At 36.2% G+C, this 20,195-nt stretch overlaps 3 protein-coding genes across 3 annotated transcripts; 1 reads left to right on the top strand and 2 right to left on the bottom strand.

The window, feature by feature from the left end:
* Positions 1 to 1,081: 1,081 nt before the first annotated feature.
* On the bottom strand, positions 1,082 to 2,144 carry LOC107630439 (ethylene-responsive transcription factor ERF017). The gene has a single exon (XM_016333559.3). It carries the CDS (start codon positions 2,053 to 2,055, stop codon positions 1,429 to 1,431), a length of 627 nt encoding a protein of 208 aa, XP_016189045.1. The 5' UTR covers positions 2,056 to 2,144; the 3' UTR covers positions 1,082 to 1,428.
* Positions 2,145 to 7,664: 5,520 nt separating this feature from the next.
* LOC148570652 (uncharacterized) lies at positions 7,665 to 8,995 on the top strand. Its single transcript, XM_088507116.1, has 2 exons — positions 7,665 to 7,780; positions 8,317 to 8,995. Exons 1-2 carry the CDS (start codon positions 7,665 to 7,667, stop codon positions 8,993 to 8,995), a joined length of 795 nt encoding a protein of 264 aa, XP_088363242.1.
* Positions 8,996 to 10,588: 1,593 nt separating this feature from the next.
* LOC148570653 (uncharacterized) lies at positions 10,589 to 12,018 on the bottom strand. Its single transcript, XM_088507117.1, has 3 exons — positions 11,629 to 12,018; positions 11,421 to 11,506; positions 10,589 to 11,318 (listed from the first exon to the last, which is right to left on the bottom strand). The coding sequence occupies exons 1-3, from the start codon at positions 12,016 to 12,018 to the stop codon at positions 10,589 to 10,591; spliced, it is 1,206 nt and encodes a 401-aa protein (XP_088363243.1).
* Between the last annotated feature and the right edge of the window lie 8,177 nt (positions 12,019 to 20,195).

A 20,195-nucleotide genomic window follows, 5' to 3' on the forward strand; every position in this document is an offset into this window, starting at 1 on the left:
TATTATTTTTTTATTTTTTCACGCTTTTAAAAAAACGTTTTTGAATTTCTTTATTTATATACTTTTTTAAAATAGAAATAGAAATAAATAATATTATTTTTACTTTTTTAAATATAGGTTTAATTTATTTTTACAAAAAGCAAAAATATGAAATGACATGAAATTTTAAATTATAGAAATAATATAGTCTATCCTAATTTAAGTATGATGGTTTAACAATGAAATTTATAAGATTTATATCATACTTGATCTTCAGTTGTTAGTCGAATTAAATCAAATTGAGTGAGGCAAGTATAAATAAAACAATTCAAAAAGTTAAATATTAAATTTTTATTTTCTTAAAAAAGTTAACCTTTCTATATGATTATTTATCTAATCTTTTAAACAAACATATTTTAATAATATTTGTATAATTTTATATTACATAATAATATTTTTAACAAAACTAAATACTTAAGATGTTTTCAATAATATAAAATAATTTATCATTTGTCAACTAATATAAATAAAATTTAATTATTTTTTCGAGTAATATATTAAATTATTTTATATTTGTAATTAAAAATATTTTAATATAAATTTTTAACATTATAAAATTTTACTACAAAATAATTTATCTTAAAAAATAAAAAATACTGTTGTATGCATTTGTATGCTTTATATTTATTATAAAAAATTACACTTGCTATTTTTAAAATATTATATATTTACACACTAATATATTTTATATTTATAAAATTTATTAATACTTTCTTTTTATAATATTCTTTGATTTTTATTTAATAAAATCTAAAAATTTATAAAAAGTAATGCATTTAATACGTACAAAGTTATTGGATTTTTTTTAAAAGTACCTAAAAAATATAATTAAAAAAGAGTAATCACATTATATTTTTCTTAACTATGTTCTCATAATAGTTCAAAATGTTTATAAATTAATCCATCTATAAAATTAATTTCTAGTACTTTTATAACATGAAAACAACTTTTGTAAGTACAAAACTAATTTTATTTATTTATAAAAAATTTACCAGCATTTTAAAATTTTATAAATAGAAACAATCTCATCGGCTGCTTTATCTTAATTCTGAAACAATATACTTCTCGTATAATTCAGAATAAAAATTACAACATATGTTTCCCAACTATACAAAATCCTTGGCACTTGGCAAAATTGAATGAATGAAATCAATTTCCTCCGGAAATTGAAACAATAGTAGTATGAAAAAAAAAAAAAAGGTATTAGAAAGGGCTTTGGTCTTGTAAAAACCGACCAACCCCCCAACCTCATATTCTTTCCATGGTACGTACGGATATAAAATAAAACAATCCGAATACCATGACCCGATTTTGTTGATGTCTTTCTACTTTTCTAGCCCTTTCCCATTGAATCTAATTATGTGAAATGTTCTGCAAATCACACACTTCTCAGAAACTCCACAAGAAAGTGTCGTCAATTATCAAACCATCCAAATTCTCCTCTTCATAATCGTAACTCGGCATCTCTGGCAGGTAGAAATCCCCACCAAAATCATCAAAACCCGTAAATATAGAATCGTGGTTAACCGACCCTATTGTTGTAAAAAGATCCGAGCCCGACCCGTTCATGGCTGTGACGTCACATTCCGTTTGAAGAGTCACATCGGACGGTGACGGTGATGGTGATGCCGGCATCACCGTTTTAGTCTCCTCCGACAACATCGTGGAAGTTTCAGTCGAGGTGGAACAGGGTCGAACCGGGTCAGAATTGGCATACCGGGCGGCAGCGGCCTGAATTTGGGGAGGGGTCATGTACCTGCCGCCGGCGATCTCCGGCGGAGCACCGGGGAAATTGAACTTGGCGGCGGCGCCACGTAAGCAAAACATGGCCGCGTCAAATGCACGCGCCGCCTTCTCGGCGGTATCGTAGGATCCCAACCAAATCCTCTGGCGGCTATTTGGTAGCCTTATTTCTGAAACATACTTCCCCCACTTTCGCTTCCTTACACCTTTGTACTTCAGATCACTCCGCTCCATTGACGCAAGCTTCTCCACGTTATTGTTCTGCTTCACCATCTTCTTCTCTCTATTTATTTCTGTGATGTGTGCGTTTGTTTTTATTTTCGTTTGGGATTGAGTGCTGTGAGAATAAATGTTTTTTTCTGATGTGTTTTGCGGCTCTTGCAATTGTATATATACATGATGGTGAAGCGAGTGAAGTTTGACTGAATGGTAAGAGGGGTCAACGGGTCAGAAGGCGTGTACACGAAGGGGAAAGAGGAGAGTGAATGGATAGGACACGTGGCAATGATGAAAGCAGTGATCGAAGGTGATGATGCGAGCTATGATAAAATTAAGGGGATACGCGTTATGGGGTTTACTTAAAACTGAAAAGAGCATGGAGTAGGACCGTATAGCAGACATGGCTTGGACCACGTTCATCTTTTAATCCACGTGAGATTTTACAAAATTTGGTTTGTTTTCTGTTTCCGTTTATAGTTTAATAGTTTTACATTCTCACTTTTATATTAATGTTACAAAAAATAGAGTTTTATAATGTTATAAGAGTGCTATTCTGTGTAAGTATAATACGCAGAATATGTATTATACTGACAATACACAGTCTATATATTTATAATATACAAACTGTGTATTATAATTTAATATTAAAATAATATAATATGTAATCTGTATATTGTAATTTAATATTAAAATAATACGCAGTTTATGTATTGTCTTCATAAATTAAAAAAATTAGATCTGACAATTCGTACCCTGCGAATTTTATAGTCTCTAGAATTTTGTAAAACACCATAACTTCCATATTAAAGGATTACACCAATTTTTATCTAATAGCCAAAAAAATTAACCTGAAATCTAATATAGTATGTGTTTGGATTAAAGCTTACAAACAAAAATTTATATAAAATTAATTTGAGTTAATAGTCAAATTTATTTCTGAAAGATCATCTATCTTTTAAATTAGTTCTCAAAAGATTAATACAATACGCAATTTATGTATTGTCTTTATAAATTAAAAAAATTAGATCTGACAATTCGTACCTGCAAATTTTATAGTCCCCAAAATTTTGTAAAACACTATAACTTCCAATATTAAAGGATTACACCAATTCTTATCCAATAGCCAAAAAAATTAACCTGAAATCTAATATAGTATGTGTTTGGATTAAAGCTTACAAACAAAAATTTATATAAAATTAATTTGAGTTAATAGTCAAATTTGTTTCTGAAAGATCATCTATCTTTTAAATTAGTTCTCAAAAGATTAATACAATACGCAGTTTATGTATTGTATTTATAAATTAAAAAAATTAGATTTGACAATTCGTACCCTGCGAATTTTATAGTCCCCAGAATTTTATAAAACACTATAACTTCCAATATTAAAGGATTATACCAATTCTTATCCAATAGCCAAAAAAATTAACCTGAAATCTAATATAGTATGTGTTTGGATTAAAGCTTACAAACAAAAATTTATATAAAATTAATTTGAGTTAATAGTCAAATTTGTTTCTGAAAGATCATCTATCTTTTAAATTAGTTCTCAAAAATTTTTTTTAGTCATATTAGTTCTTAAAAGATAAAATATAAGTCAAATTGGTCTTTCCGTTTGTTAGATGATAACGACTGATGACGTGTCACGTTAAGTGCCATGTAGCATGATGACATGGCATGTTAATGCCACGTGTCACAATATGATTGGTTGATGTGTCAGGTCAGTGACACCTAGCATACCACGTATCACTTGATACGTAAAAAAATTATTTATAATAAAAATAATCCTGAAAGTTTAAACGTAAGTTATTTTCATCCTTAAAATTTTAAAAATTAATCAAATTAGTCTTTATATAATTTTTTTTATTTTTTTTCATAATATTAAATTTAAAGTATTTTTGATAATACTAATTTTAATATTATTCCTTAATAAATAAAATTTTTTTTACATAAAATAATAAAAATAGTTAAATTATTATAAAATTATTATCATTTGTATTTTAAATTTTATATTTTTAAATTATCATTTTTTATAGCAAAATTTTTTTATTTAAACAAATTTATCAAATTATTGTTGATTATATATTTAAAAATATAATATTTTAAATCTTTTAAATTTTTTAAAATTATAATTTTATTATTATTTAATATATATGATAGAACTCAATAATTGAAAAATCGATTTGTGGGGTCACTTATTGAATCTTAATATTTTAATATATTTTTTAAAATAACTACTATATTTATAGAGTGAGATATAAAAGATTAAAATATTTAAAATAACTACTATATTTATTTAGTAAAATCTAAAATATAATTTTAATATTTTGGATTTCACTAAATAAATATAGTAGTTATTTTAAATGTTCTAATCTTTTATATCTCACTAAATAAATATAGTAGTTATTTTAAAATATTAAAAAACTAGAATTTTAATATTTTAAATTTTACTAAATAAATATAGTAGTTATTTGAAATTTTTTAATCTTTTATATCTCATTAAATAAATATAGTAGTTATTTTAAAAAAATTATAAACTTAAAATATTAAATTTTTTAATATATAATTAACAATAATTTGATAAACTCGTTTAAATAAGAAAATGTCACTATAAAAAATTACAATTTGAAAATATAAAATTTAAAATACAAATGATAAAATAATTTTATAATAATTTAATTATTTTTATTATTTTATGTAAAGAAAATTTTATTCATTAAGGTCTAAAAAATAATATTAAAATTAGTACTATTAAAAAATAATTCAAATTTAATATTATGAAGAAAAAATAAAAGAAATTTATATAAGGACTAATTTGATTAATTTTTAAAATTTGAAGGATGAAAATGACTTACGTCTAAACTTTCAGGGACTATTTTGATTATAAATAACTTTTTTACATGTCAAGTGCCACATGGCATGCTAAATATCACTAACCTGACACGTCAACCAATCATCTTGTGACACGTGGTATTAACTTACCACGTCATCATGTCACGTGGCACTTAACGTGACACGTCATCATGCCGTTATCATCTAACAAATGGAAGGACCAATTTGACTTACGATTTATCTTTTAAGGACTAATATGACTAAAAAAATCTATTGAGGACTAATTTGAAGAATGGGTGATTTTTGAAGGACGAAATTGACTATTAACTCAAATTAATTTTATAAATTTGATTTTGATAAAAAGTGAATTGGTGTTAACGTGATTTATATTTGGTAATTTTGTATTAAAATAGATTATAATAGAATGAATGATGTTTGGATTACATTATTTAAAATTATGCTTAGACAAAAATTATTAAAAAAAAGACATAAATTTATATCATTTAAAACTATATTATTTTAACACTCTTTGACAATAACTTTTTTTGAAAAGAATTTAAATTTATATATTGAAATTTAGTACTCTCTTCGTTATATTTTTTAGTACTCTTTTTGTATTTAATTATATTTTTTTAGTGAATTTTATATTATAAAAATTAACCATAATAAATAAAATATATACTAATTTAAGAACACATAGTAAAAAATATACAAAGTCAAATAAACAAATAAGATTCTATAAAAAAATATGTATTAATAAAAATAATTAAAAAAAAATTGTATTAACAATGAGTACTAAAAATTTTATTAAAAAATACAGTAATATACATCAGTGAACGTAAAAAAAATTCTAAACAAAAATATCCATATTATTAACAAAAAAATAAATAAATAATTGATAAAAAAATCAAAATTTAACAAAGAGTACTAACAATAATATTAAAAAAATTATTTGTATAGCATAGCCATGAAAAAATTTTAAGAACTCTTATGATTATTTTTTGATATCACTTATTGTAAATGAGATTAAATAATAAAATTTGTAGAAAAAATAAATTTTTCAATTAATTTTTTAATTTATCAATTGAAAGTAAAAGTTAGAATTTATTACTTATGGTAAATGGGAGTTCAAACTCAGAATCATGTTTGCGTTTAGAGAAAAAATTAGCCAAATAAATAATTATGACATTCAAGAAGATTGAACATAATTTTTGTGCTTTCAACCCTTAATTTTGGGTTAAACTTTTATAAGTATTAAAAAAAAGAGTTATGCTACGTGTACACCAAAATCAGCTACCAAAGTCAGCCACCGCTATAAAATACATGTTAGAATACAAATACACATTGAAATTTGTTCGGTTCTTCGGGTTCCGGACGGGTCGGTGGAGCTCTGGAGATGGAATGGTAGGAACCAGCCTTGGTATGGGTCCAGGAGAAGAGGGTGGAGACTTCACGACCTCTCGAGCTGTTGCGATGTGAAGGAGGGGGCGCCACCTGCAATGACAATCCGACGCTCAACTCAGAAATAGTGCAGATGGTGGTGAGAGAATAATGGAGGTAGTGACATACCGTGGGGAAGGGGTAGGACCCTCCCCATATATACCCTATCAGTGGGGTAGGTCCCATGAGGACAGACCCACCTTCCTGGAAGTTTTCTTGCTCCAGATGTCAGGTAGCTGGCTTCCTGGAGGAGAGGTATTCGAGTTAGGGTCCAGACGTGCGACGCCCAGCAGACCGGCTGCTCGGGTCGGGTAGGACCATACGTCGAGTCGGACTAGGCGGAGTGCCAGCTAGGCTGGGTCGTAACAGTGCCCCCAACACGCCAGCTATGGCCATGGGCATCGTGGTTGGCGTGTTTTGTTCCTCTGTGCGTGTGTTGTCGCCTAGTCGGTCACTCATGATCGGGACGTATCTTCCACGCGCGTGTGGGTTTCTTCGCTGCAGGGGAGCACCGTTTATCGCCTCATTCTTCGCGCTGAGCATTTATTGCTCTTAATGGGCGATTTAAACCCTGCGTGAAATGAGCATTCTACCCCTGTCTTTCACGCTTCTTGGAGTCAGTTTTTCTTTCAGTTTCCATTTGTTTCAGTTTTCATTTTCCCACTATTATCGCGTCTCTCTCATCTTCCTTCCTCCCCTCCAAACTTCCTTACTGTGAATCTCCTACTTCGCTCGAATCTCCTCATAGTTTTCCAGCATCCTTCGATCATTACTGTCATCCTGGTAAGTTCCTTTTTCCTTCTTCTTATTCAGGCTAGTTTAATCTTGATGTTATGCCGCTTGTTCTTCTGTCTTAATTCTGCATGTGCATTGTTCATTTGACTGAATTTCGTGTTTGATGGTGTCAACGTTAGGTAGATATACTAGGGGGCAACCATTCTGGGTTTTTGGTGTTTGGGTTTCGTTAAATCTATAGATTTGGGATTTTAGGCTCGACCGTAGATACTGGGTAGGAAAATTGTAGTTTCTGGTGTTAGTACCGGCTTCCCGACCTCTTAGACTAACTTTGAGTGGTGCCCCCACTGTAGGTATGGCCCAACGTCTTGTCGCAAGGGTTCCCATTGCGCGAGCACCCTACGATCGATATGCCTGGGTGACCTCGGACGTGAAAGAAACCCCCAACCAGATGTCTCTGGAGGAACTTACGGAGTTCTGACAAGCCGAGTATCTCTGTGGGGGGGCCCGAAGAGGCTAACTACGAGGTTTTTGTCCCTTCCAGCCAGAAACGGATATTCCAATTAAACCTACACTCTCCCCGGGTCCCCGATTGGATCTGGATGTACTAGGCGATGTTCACCCACCTGGGGGTTCGCATCCCCTTCTCCCCCATTCAAATGGCGTTGCTTAACCGATGTGATGTGGCGCTATCTCAGTTGCATCCAAACAGTTGGGTTTCTATCCACTGTTTCGAGATAGTTTGTGAGTACTTAGAGCTGCCGGCCTCGTCGAGGTATTTTTATTTCTTTTTACCTTGACGAACCCTTCTAAAGAGGGGAGGGCCAAAAAAGGCTTCATGTCTTTTTGGTCTACCCAGGGTCGGAGGATCTTTGGCCTGTTTGAAGATTCGTACCATAGTTTCAAGGATAGATACTTTAAGGTTCACTCTGCTGAAGGTCGGCATCCCTTTTGGTTGACGTAGGAGGGGGAACGTCGAATCTCGACCTACTAGAGGTTCGGGGCGGGAGCTAATGCCTTTACTAAGGTGACGTACAAAGGGTTGTCTTCCGAGAACAAGAGGGCCGCCGATGTGTTGTTGGCTATTTTCGGGCAGAATCATGTTAATCCCCATCTTCTCATGGGTGATCAGGATATGGCTAGGAGTTATATATGTGAGTAGTCGTTTAGTGGTGCACCCGTGTTTGCTCTTACCCTTGTTTATTCAATCGTTTTAATGGCTAACTAGCTTCCGTGTTTTGTTTCAATATCGACGAATGGCGAGCAAGTTAGGCTTGATGCTTTGTTTAACACATTTTTTGCTAATGGTAGCGATGATGACTCTGCCACCCATAACAACGAGGTGCCTTCCAATGACGCCGCCGAGGCGGAGGCTCAGTCCCAACCTACCCAGGGGAAGGTGATTGGGACCAGTGCTGGTCCGAGTCCCCGATCAGAGGTCGAGGTGGAGGGTGAAGGGCCTGAGGTGGTTGTTGTTGACAACCCAAGAAAAAGGAAACCGTCTTCTAGCCCTGAGGGAGTCCTCACGGTGATGGAGAAGAACTTCGATGCCGGGAACTTCATTGATTCTCAATTGCTTCCCGGCACGGAGAACTTCTTCCATGGTGGGGATTTTGCCTCGCAGGCCAGATGGATGTACCGTACCTTGCTCCGGAGAGCCGCCATAGCGAGAAAAGCAGAATCCGCCTTGGCAGGGGCGCAGTCATTGGAGAACAAGCTTCAATCATCTGTCAAGGCTAATTACAAGTACAAGGTTGAGGTCAAGTTACTTCGAGGGCAGCTAGCTGACGCCGAGGAGAAGATCAAGACCTCCGATGCTGCCGTAGCGCGACTTACCAAGCGGGAGCTTTCCTTGGAGGGTCAGCTCAACGCTACTCAAGGTTGGGTGAAGGAGCTCGAGAAAGAGCGTGATGAGGCCCTTTCGTTGGCAACCGCAGTCAAGACTGAAGCAGTTGATTTGAAGAAGAAGTACAAAGAGAACGTGAAGTAAGGTAAGAATGCCATCCTGGTGACCGAGGAGGCTGTCAAGGCTCATGTGAATCTGCTAGCTCCCGACTTCGACACCTCATCCATTAGCATTTTCAAGACCATCAATGATGGCAAGATTGTCGATATTCCGAAGAAGTGATGTAACCTTGTATTTTTTGAAATTTTGTAACATGTGGGTCTTTGAACACTCGAGTAGTTCTAGCAAACTCGTTTACCGCTTTGTCTGTAGATAACAATTTACTTTTGTTTACCGTTTCATTGGCAATTAATGAAGCCAGGTCGTGGCTTTTTCGTTTGAATGTCTGAAACTTGGCTTTACTTAGCAGCCGTTTGTTGTAGTGTTTGTGACTTTATTGGTTCCCGGGGTGATCAGTCCCGGGATGCCGCGCCGCTATGGAATTGGTTACCTTTACTTGGCAAAATAATTTGAACAATTTCAAACAGTGTATTAAAATTTAAAACGAGAAGTTTGAAATTAGGGGAAGCAATCAGTGTAGCAAATTGTCATTCATATAAACAACCAATAGGGAGTGATCTAAACATAAAGTAATACGGGTCTTACTATACCGGCTAGGCCGGCAAACCGCTTGCTCGCTGGGTATGCACCGGCTACTAGGGATAGAATCTTCTTAGGTTTCTTGCGTTCCAGGTTCTGGGAACTTCCCTGCCATCTAGCCGTTCCAACTTGTAGGCACCGCTGTCGAGTACTTCCTTTACCCTGTATGGACCTTTCCAATTTGCCGCCAATTTTCCTTCTCCTGGTGTCGGAAGTCCGACGTTGTTGCGTCGTAAGACTAGGTCGCTCGGCTCAAAATCTCTTTTGAGGACTTTAGCGTTGTAATGCAGAGCCATCCTCTACTTCAATGCCGTCTCCGACAAGTGGGCCATCTCTCTAGTTTCATCCACCAAGTCCTTTTCTATGGCTTTTTCAACTCCTCCCAAAAGTAGTCGTGGGATCGGTTCTCCTATCTCCAAAGGAATTATCGCGTCCACCCCATAGGTGAGCCAGAAGGCCGTCTCCCCTGTAGATGACTGTTGAGTTGTGCGATAGGACCAGAGGACCAAGGCTAGCTCGTCTGCCCATGCTCTCTTCTTTTGGTCAAGTCGCTTTTTGAGGCCTTGTAGAATGACCTTTTTTGCTACTTCGACTTGGCCATTGGTCTGGGGGTGCTCGACAGACGAGAACTTCTGCTTTATGCCTAAGCCAGCGAGGAATTCTCCGAATTTCTTGTCGGCAAACTGTGACCCATTGTCCAAGACGACGACCTTCGTGATTCCAAATTTGGCTATTACTTGTCTCCACATGAACCTCCGACAATTAGCCGAAGATATGCTGGCTAGGGGCTCGGCCTTTACCCATTTGGTATAATAGTCGATGGCGACAATTAGGTACTTGACCTGTCCAGGTCGAAAGGTCCTAACAGGTTGACTCCCCATGGTGAGAATGGTCGGGAGGCCATCAGCAGGCTTAGTTCAGCTGCCGACGCTTTGTGAAAGTTGATGTTCTGCTGGCATCTTCTGCATCTCTTCACGAACTCTTTGGAATCGGCCATCATTGAGGGCCAGTAGTAACTTGCCCTGACGAGTTTTCATGCTAAGGCCTTCCCTCCGATGTGATGGCTGCAGCACCCCTCATGGACTCGCTTAACACGTAGTCTGTTTGGTCGGGGCGTAGGCACTTCAATAGGGGTTGGTTGAGCCCTTTCTTAAATAGTTGGCCTTGTATTATTGTATACTTGGCCGCTTTTCTTCTTAGTGCCTTTGCTGTCTTTTCGTCATTAGGGAGTTTACCGCTTTCCAGGAAATCAGTGATCGGGCCTATCCACGAGGGGTCTGCTTGGGTTAAATGCAAGGTCACTGTTGGTTCTTTTACCAAACATTGTATGAGAGATCGGTTGTCTGTTCTTTGCTTTTTGCTCGCCAGTTTTGATAGGAGATCAGCTCGTGTGTTCCTCTCCCTCGGAACGTGCTGTACCGTGACGTCGTCAAAATCCTCCTTCAACTTCTTGACCCTCTCCAAGTATTTTTGCAGTAGTGATTCCCTGGCTTGATGCATTCCATTAACCTGCGATGTGATGACTTGAGAGTCACTACATACCTCCAGTCTGGTGGCCCCGACTTCCCTCGCCAATTGCAGGCCGCCAAGAAGGGCCTCGTATTCTGCTTGATTGTTGGACACCGGGAAGTCGAACTTGATCGATTGCTCATATACGACTCCCGTTGGGCTTTCTAGAATAATTCCTGCTTCCCCGAACGTTTGGTTGTAGGCTCCGTCCACGTGGAGCTTCCACCGTGTGTTCGGTGTCTCGGGAGTGCTTCCGTCACTTCGACCAAAAAATCAGCCATTGCTTGAGCCTTGATTGCATGTCTGGGCTCGTACTGCAAGTCATACTGAGATAGTTCGATTGTCCAGGTCATCATCCTACCCGCCAGGTCGAGCTTTTGCAGCACTTGGCGGATCGCTTGGTCCGTTTTGACGATTATCTGGTGTCCTTGGAAGTACTGTCGCAACCTACAGGAGGAGGTCAGGAGCGCGTATGCCAACTTTTCTAACTTGCTGTATCTTAGTTTTGCCTCCTGTAGTGCATTGCTCACGAAGTAGACCAGTTATTGAATCTTCCCTTCTTCTCGTACCAGGACGGTTGCCAAAGCTTCATCAATTACTGCCAAGTACAAAAATAGCGCCTCTCCATTTCTGGGCTTACCGAGGATAGGGGGTGCCGAGATGATGCTCTTGAAGTAATTGAAGGCTTCCTCGCAAGCCGAAGTCCATTCGAACACTATCCCCTTTTTCATGAAGTTGAAGAATGGTAGGGCTTTGGCAGCCAATGCGCCGAGGAAGTGGAATAGCGCAGTGAGCCTTCCTGCCAGTCTCTGCACGTCCTTTACACACCCCAGACTGTTCATCCGCAAGATTACCTCGCATTTCTCTGGGTTAGCTTTCACTCCTCTTTGGGTTATCATGAACCCCAGGAACTTCTCAGCTTCCATGGCGAAAGCGCATTTGAGAGGGTTGAGCCTCATGTTGTGCCGTCGGAGAGATGCGAACACGGTTTCTAAATCGCTGATGAGGTTGATGTACGACCAAGAGCATAGGTTTGGATTTTCACATTAAAAAGAGAATTGATGTTGCAAGTATAGTCCAAACCCAACAATTGATCATCAAATGTTATCACAATTCAAACCAAATATAAATCAAGAGTATTTAGACTCCTGGGTCGTCTTCCCTAGAATGCAATTGGAAGTGCTACGCTTTCGGTTGTGAGGAAAAAGGGTTTTGAATCAAAGAATGAAATATTAAAAGAACTAAGAAATCAAAGAACTAAGGAATGATCAAAATTGGATTTAATACAAGTAAAGAGAAGGTAAGATCAAAACTTGTGAAAAATGCTATAAATGCAATAAAGAGGCTTGACTTGGGAATAAGAGGATCCAAGGAATCCTATCATTGCTATGATCACAACTATGATAATTATGATGAGTCTATCTCGCCTAGTTAATTCCTAACATCGAGGAGTAAGTCAAGCAAGCATAATTGACCTTGATCCATAAGTCCTAACTAACTTACCAAACTAGTTGATAAAAAGCTAGCTTCAATGGAAACAAGAGTCAACTAACTACCCAAGAATTACCACTAAATATTCAATATCATGACTCTAGTATCCTAGGAACTCAATTCCCAAGCCAAGGTGTGAAAATCTACTCAAAACTCAAAGTTGGCATTTTCACAAACACCTTGTGTGCATAAAACCAAAACATAAGAATTTGCAAAGGAAAATAGAAAACGATAACCAACTATTCACAAAACCAAATATAAGCAAGCAATCAAACATAAAGAGAGCGTAAAGTATTAAATTCATCAATGAAAACTTCAAGAAACTCAAAATTGCAAATATGAACAAAGTAACTTGAACCAAAAGGAAATGAAAGTAAAAGTGCTATAATTAAAGAGAAAATTGAGAGTACTTACAATTGAATAAGCAAAAATCCAAAATTAAAGCTTGCTATAAAATGCTACAATGGGATTGATAAACCTAAGAAAGCAATACTACACTAATCCTACTCATATTGAAGCTTCCTAACTAAGAAAAACTAAAACTAAACCTAATAATAATGCATGCCTTCATATGTGTTGAATTCCCTTCATATAGCATCCAAATCCAGCCTTCAAGCCTTTCAAAATGGGCCAAAAGCCTTCAGAAATCGCACAGCACGTGTTTTATTAATGAAATCACGTGCAGGGTTCTATGCGTATGCACAGGTACTTGTGCACACGTACACATGCAAATTCCTTCTTGTGCGTACACACGGGTACTTGTGCGCACGCACACTTCGCTGTGTGTGCTTTTCCTTTTTTTCTTCATGTGCTCTCCCTTCTACATGCCTTCTTCCACTTTTGCTTAGCCAATCTTGCCAAAATGACCTGAAATCACTCACAAAACATATCACGGTATCGAATGGCATAAAAGTAGAATTAAATTACTCAATTTAAGCACAAAAGTACATGTTTTCACATTTAGGTCCAAATTAGGGAGATAACACAAAAGTATGCTATTTTAGTGCTTAAGTGTGAGTTTATGTGATGAAATCCATCCAAATTGAGCTGAAATATATCGGAAAATATGGACTCATCAATTCCCCCACACTTAAACAATAGCATGTTCTCATGCTAAACCAACAAGGAAAATACTCAATGGGGTAATCAACTTATTAAATGCAACTATCTATATGCATGCAAGTATGTATATACTATCTATACTTATGTATCTATCTATAGTATCCTATTGATTTGGTGAAAACAAAAAATCAAATTTCCAAACACGTATATAGACATATAGGGTCAAGCAAAGAATTAATCAAGGCAATAAAAAATCTAAAGAATTGATTCAAGTTTCAAAATGAAGCAACTTGCAAGAATACATAATAAGTGAGGTGGAAGCATAGAATTGAGTAATTGAACCCTCACTATGTGTGTATACACTCTAATCACTCGGTGTCTAAGGGTCAAATCACTCAAGTCTCTCCTAATCATGCTTTCAAGGAATTACTTTTCATCTAACAATCAACAACCATGGATGCATGAATGCAATTATCATAACAAAAAATATGCAACCTAACCTTCCTATTTTCACTTTCTACACATATTCATGTATGCTCTTTCCTTTACATCACATATGCATTCCTTATTCATTTCTTTTCTTTGGAGTAACTTTTGTCCCCTTTTGGATTTTTTTTTGAAGTAAAGATAAATGCATATGGTTTAATAGTTCATACATGAATGCACCCATTTTCTAAAATTTTTCATTCAATGCATTACCCAAGACAAACATTTTTCAATCACTACCAATGTTTCTCAAAATTTTTCCCACACTTAAATGATACACACTCCTCAACCTATGCTATCTTGGAGACGGACTACCAACTCAAGATCTTTCTTGGGTTGGTGAGTGGTGGAGAAAGGAGTGTTGGTAGCCAAAGAACTCCAAGGATCATCAAGAAGATTAATTCAAAAATTGGAGTTCAAGCATGGTGTAGAGCACAATCGGGTGATTTCCGGAGATTGTTGGGTTATTACAAGGGTCAACTAGGAGCTTTTCCATCCGGCTTGGAGTATAAAGATCAACAAGAAGGTGAGCGGATGCTGGAAATATAGGATCCCGGAGGAGCCTCAAAGACCAAGCATGGATGGAGGTTCAAGGAGGAGTGGAAACACAAACCACCCTAACAAGAGTCTCCACAAAAAGTCCAACTTAGGACGATAAACCAAAGTGCTAGGTGGGAGACACCCCACCATGGTAATATCTTTCTTACCCTTTCGCTTTGCTTATAGTCCTAGTTTTTTACATGTTTGCTTCTCTTAGTTAGCTTAGAATTAGTTTAATTTCGAGTTTAGATATGTTAATTTGCATATGGATCATGATTTTGTGATGTTTTGAATGTTTGGGGTTGAGATGTTAATTGAACTAAGGCCTAATGCCTTAGGAATGAAAGAAATTTTTTTTGTAAAACAGGGCATCTGTGCGTACGCACGATTTTGTGCGTGCGCACGAAACTATGAGTTTTGCGACCTGTGCGGGCGCACAACCCTGTGCGCCCACACACTCTCTTGAATGCCCTCTGGTTGCAGTGCCAGCACAGCCTATGCGTGGGCGCTGCCCTGTTTTCCTCGATCTGTGCGTACGCACTGCTTTGTGCGTACGCACACGTCTTCCTTTTCGCGCCATCTGTGCGGCCGCATAGACGTGTGCGTCTGCACGCGAGCTTGCAGCTCCTCTGGTGGGAGCGTTAGCACAGACTGTGTGCCTCCACCCCCCTCTTTTCGCTCTGTGCGTGCGCACGGACCTGTGTGCACACGCACACATGATCCATCCATTACAAAAAAAAATCTCTTCTGTGCACAAGCACAGGCTTATGTGTGCGCACACTTCTTACACCCCCTTCTGTCTAGAGCGTTCGCACGACTTATGTGGACGCACCCCTCCCCTTTTCACCTAGTGTGCGTACGCACACATGTCTGTCCGTACGCACAAGTGCTGTTTTGGGGAAAATTTTTATTTCTTTTCCATTTAAGCCCTAACGCACTTCCGCCCCCTCCACCCCTCTCTTTTCTTGCTTCTTCCATGTTTTTCCTCTTGTTTTATTTAATCTTCATTGCATTTTATTTTTATTTTAGTTATTATATTCGTTTTACTTTAGTTGTTTCTATTTAAATAAGTTGCAAGTGTTTGTTTATTAGTGATAGGGTTGCCTCTTGATACAATGCACTTATACTTTGCTTTAATATGCAACTACCTAGTGGATTTGAATACTCATGTTTTGATTGTACCACTAGAGAAAATTGCATAAGTGTATTAGATTAAGTTATTTGAGTTGAAATTACTTATTCATCATGATTTTCATATTAAAAATCATCACATGTCTAGTACTTGTTCCTTGTTAATGCTCTGCATTTGTTTGAGTGACCTAAATTGATTCATATCAAGCTTATCACTTTTTGTAACAAGTACCCTTCCATATGACTTTTTCATTATGCTTCGTGATGAGTAGGGAGTTTTTGTTCATTATTGAATTGGTTGTTGTTTATTGTGCTATTTTATATTAATCTTGCGCTTTAACTTGCACAATTACAATAGCCAATATCTTAATCACTCAATTTACTTTCATAGTCACCTTAGGTTGCTTGTGCCTTAAGTTTTGCTCATTCTCCACTTGCAACCTAGGTTACCTAATTGAGGGACATATGCTAATTCTTTTGATTGTGTGATCCCCATTTACCCGGCCAATGTGTGTTATTCTAAACTGTGCACACTTAGAACACACACATTGTAATACCACACATCTCACTTTTCCTCAATTGTGTTTATTTGTTTACTTAGCAACCGGAACCTCGGAGCCTACCAGCTGAAGGTGGAGCTTTATAGCTCCTTACCACCGGATTTTGTTCGTGCACGGAGGACCGTGCAACACTTAAGTGTGGGGGATGATTCGTTATTTTGGAGCGTAAAATTTCTCTTTTGAACACTTCGCACTTTATTTTTGTTTCTTTTTATTATGTTTCTTGTAGATACTTAGAGTGCTTTTAACTGTTGCGTTGCATTTTTCTTTTGGTATATATATATATATATATTTATATATTAGTTTAATTCTAGTTATTGCATTTGGTACTTTGTATCTTTTGCATAGTATATATTTTATAGATAGAAGTCACGATTGGATAATTTGAATAGCATAGCAGCTAGTCCAATTTTGTCCTAATTGTTCATGTTAATTTTTGTAATGTTGAAAATTAGGAATAGAACTAGGAAATTTGAGAAAAATTGCATCCATCACAACATACATACATAGAGGAAATAAGTTTGGTGAAACAAGAAGAAATTTTCATGAAACCCTTCTTAGGGCGTGCCATTGATTGAATTGAAAAATTATTTTTCAACTTGCGTGAAGCATCCTTTTTCATAGAACATAGAAAAGAGCTAGAACAACATACCTTGGGAGATTTGAGCTCTAATAGATGGTTGCACATTTCAAACCATAAAGTTTGTTCTTGTACGATTACACTCCTTTTTTATTGTGATCATTGATTTGCATGAATCTATATGTCCTATATTTGTTGTTTGATTGCATTTAGCATGATTGAGGCCATTCTTATTATTGAACTCACTAACCTATATGGCCAACCCTTGCATTCACCTTTGTAACCCCTTTTTGAGCCTTTAAATTTTCTTTTGTTCTAATGCTAAGCACATTATTCTCCCTAAAAAGAAAAACCATTGATGCCCTGGATTACTCTTTGATTAGCTTGGGTGGAGTAGTGTCTATACTCTAAGTGTGGAAAAAAATTGTTGGAAAACATTGGTGATAAGCTTATTTGGGATATTCATTGAGAAAACTTGGATAATAGAGTAATACTCATGCATTCATTGTTCAAGACATATGCATCTTAACTTGATGACACAAAACAAGGAATTGTTCTTTAAAAAAAAAGATATCAATCAAATCAAATCTTGTGAATAGTAGCATATGAAATAAAAAGCTGAATAAAGGATGCATATGTGTGTGTTTTTGAAAGAAATGCATGAGTAGATGTGAGATAGGAGACAAATGGATAGCTAGGTTGTTTTGTTATGTGTACATAGGATGATATAGGATTAGGTGGACACTTGAGCTAATCAAAGATGTAATTCACTAAGTCTACTTGACCATATTGACCTTACCTGGACCCTAGCCCCATTACAACCCTCAAAAGACCTCATGATATTTGCTTTTCATGCATCAAATATTAGTTGATTGTTAGATGACTTGCAAATCTTTGAAAAATATAATTAAAGTAGAATTGAGTGATTAAACCCTAACACTAAGTGATTAGAGTGTAAACACATCCAGTGAGGGGTTTGATCGCTAAATTCTATGTTCTTATTCCTTATATCGTATCTTCTTGCAAGTTGTTTGGTTGTTGGTTTGAAAATCTCAATTCAAGTCTTTAGATTTTGGTTATATTGTTATATTTCCTTACCTTGCCCTAAGGTCTTATCTTGGATTGATTGGAATTCTCTTGTTTGTTTACACCAAATCAATAGGACATTATAGATAGATATATATAGATAGTATATAGCATAGATACATGCATATAGATAGTGCATTCAATAAGTTATTTTCCTTTTATCCTTCTCCTTTGTATGTGATTAGCATAAGGACATGCTATTGTTTAAGTGTGGGAGAATTGATGAGTCCATATTTATTGGTATATTTTGACTCAAATTGGATGGATTCTAGCACATGAACTCACACTTAAGCACCAAAATATCATACTTTTGTGTTTTCTCTCTAGATTGTACCTAAATGTGAAAACATGCTCTTTTGTGCTTATTTCAACTAATTTTATTCCAATTACCTTCCATTCGATACCTTGATGTTATTTGTGAGTGATTTCAGATGAATAAGGTAGGAATGGCTTGGTGGGAATGGAAGAGGAGCATGCAATTGGGAGAAAGCATGAAGAAAACAAGGAGGAAGAGCATAGCCATGCGTGCGGGCGCACGAGGATGCGTGTGTATGCACGAAAAGGAAATCAACATGCGTGCGTGCGCACAACCACCTGTGCGTATACACAAGAATCCAAGCAGAGCGAAACCAGAGCATCGCGAAGTGTGTGTGCGCATAACCCTCTGTGCGTACGCACAAGTGAAAATTCAGCGAAGTGTGCGGACGCACACATCTATGCGTCCGCACAAGTCCCAGCATGTGCCTTCATTAAAAATGCATGTGCACTAGCGTTTTGAGGCTCTTTTGACTCATTTTTGAAGGCTTGGATGCTGAAATCAAAGGCTATATGAAGGGAGCAACACCACCTATCAAGGCATTAGGTAGAATTAGATAGAAAACACATAGTAGGAGTATGAGTAGTGTAGATTAGGTAATTCTCTCTTAGGGTTTTAATTATAGTTTGTAGCATTTTATACTTCAATTTTGGCTTTGGATTTTGCAATTTCATTATAAGTATTTCTTTAATTCCTCTTTTATTACACTACTTGTTCTACACTTTCTTGCATTCTTATTTCCTTTGTCAATATACACATAGTTTTGTAATTTTGAATTTCTAGTTGTTGAATTTAATGTTTGATGCTTATTTTATGTTTGTTGAGTTGCTTGTTATCATTTATGGTTTATAGCTTTTACTATTTTCCCAATTTTACCATGTTTTATGTTTATGCCCTCTATGTGTTTGATGAAATGCCAATCTTAGTTATGGGGTAGATTTTCACCCCTTGGCTTGGAAAAATGAGTTTATGGATTACTAGAGCCATAATGTCCAACATTTAGTGGTAATTCTTAGGGAGTTAGTTGATTCTTGTTTCCATTAAAGCTAGCCTTTTATCAACTAGTTTGGTAAGTTAGTTAGAACTTATGGATTAAGGTCAATTATGCTTGCTTGACTTACTCGTCGATGTTAGGCGTTAATTAAGCGAGATTAACTCATGATAATTATCATAGTTGTGGTTATAGCAAGGAAGGGATTCCATAATTCATCCCAAGTCAAGGTTTCATTTATGTTTTGAACCACTCTTTAATCACTTTATAGTTTTACTTGTTTATATTGCATACATAGTTCTTTTATTCCTTTATTAGTTTATTGTAATTTTGTCTTGTTCTTTTATCTCTTTATTTGTTGCTTCTTCATTGAAAACCCCTAGCTTTCCACAACCAAAATTGTATGCACTTGTTGTCACTAGTTCCTAGGGAGAACGACCTGGGAGTCTTAATACTATCGGTTAATTTGGTTTGAATAGTGACATTATCTTGAATTGAATTTTGATTGAGAGGATCCATTGCCGGTTTGGACTATACTCACAACGGAATCACTTTATCTAGTTTTCCGAATTGGCATAATTCTCTTCTATCAAAATTTTGGCGCTGTTGCCGGGGAACTAGCGTCATCAGTGTTATAGTTTTGGTTGTTGTAAATATGTGAATAGTGTGAATAGATATTTTTGGTTTCTTGTTTGCTTTTGTTGGTAATTAGGATTTTTTTTATTTTGTTAATTGATGTCTTTAGTTGTTATTTTCAATTTTCTCTATGAGTTATCACCCTCTTGGTTTGGAGTTTGGTTGTGCTTATTTTGTAGGGCTTGATAACCTCAATTTTGGATTGCATCATGGGATTGGAGCATCAATTTTGGAAGGAGCCACCTCCTCTATATTAC

This window comes from Arachis ipaensis, chromosome B3 (genome assembly GCF_059453495.1).
Source record: "Arachis ipaensis isolate K30076 ecotype BB chromosome B3, ASM5945349v1, whole genome shotgun sequence".
NCBI classification, from domain to species: domain Eukaryota; kingdom Viridiplantae; phylum Streptophyta; class Magnoliopsida; order Fabales; family Fabaceae; genus Arachis; species Arachis ipaensis.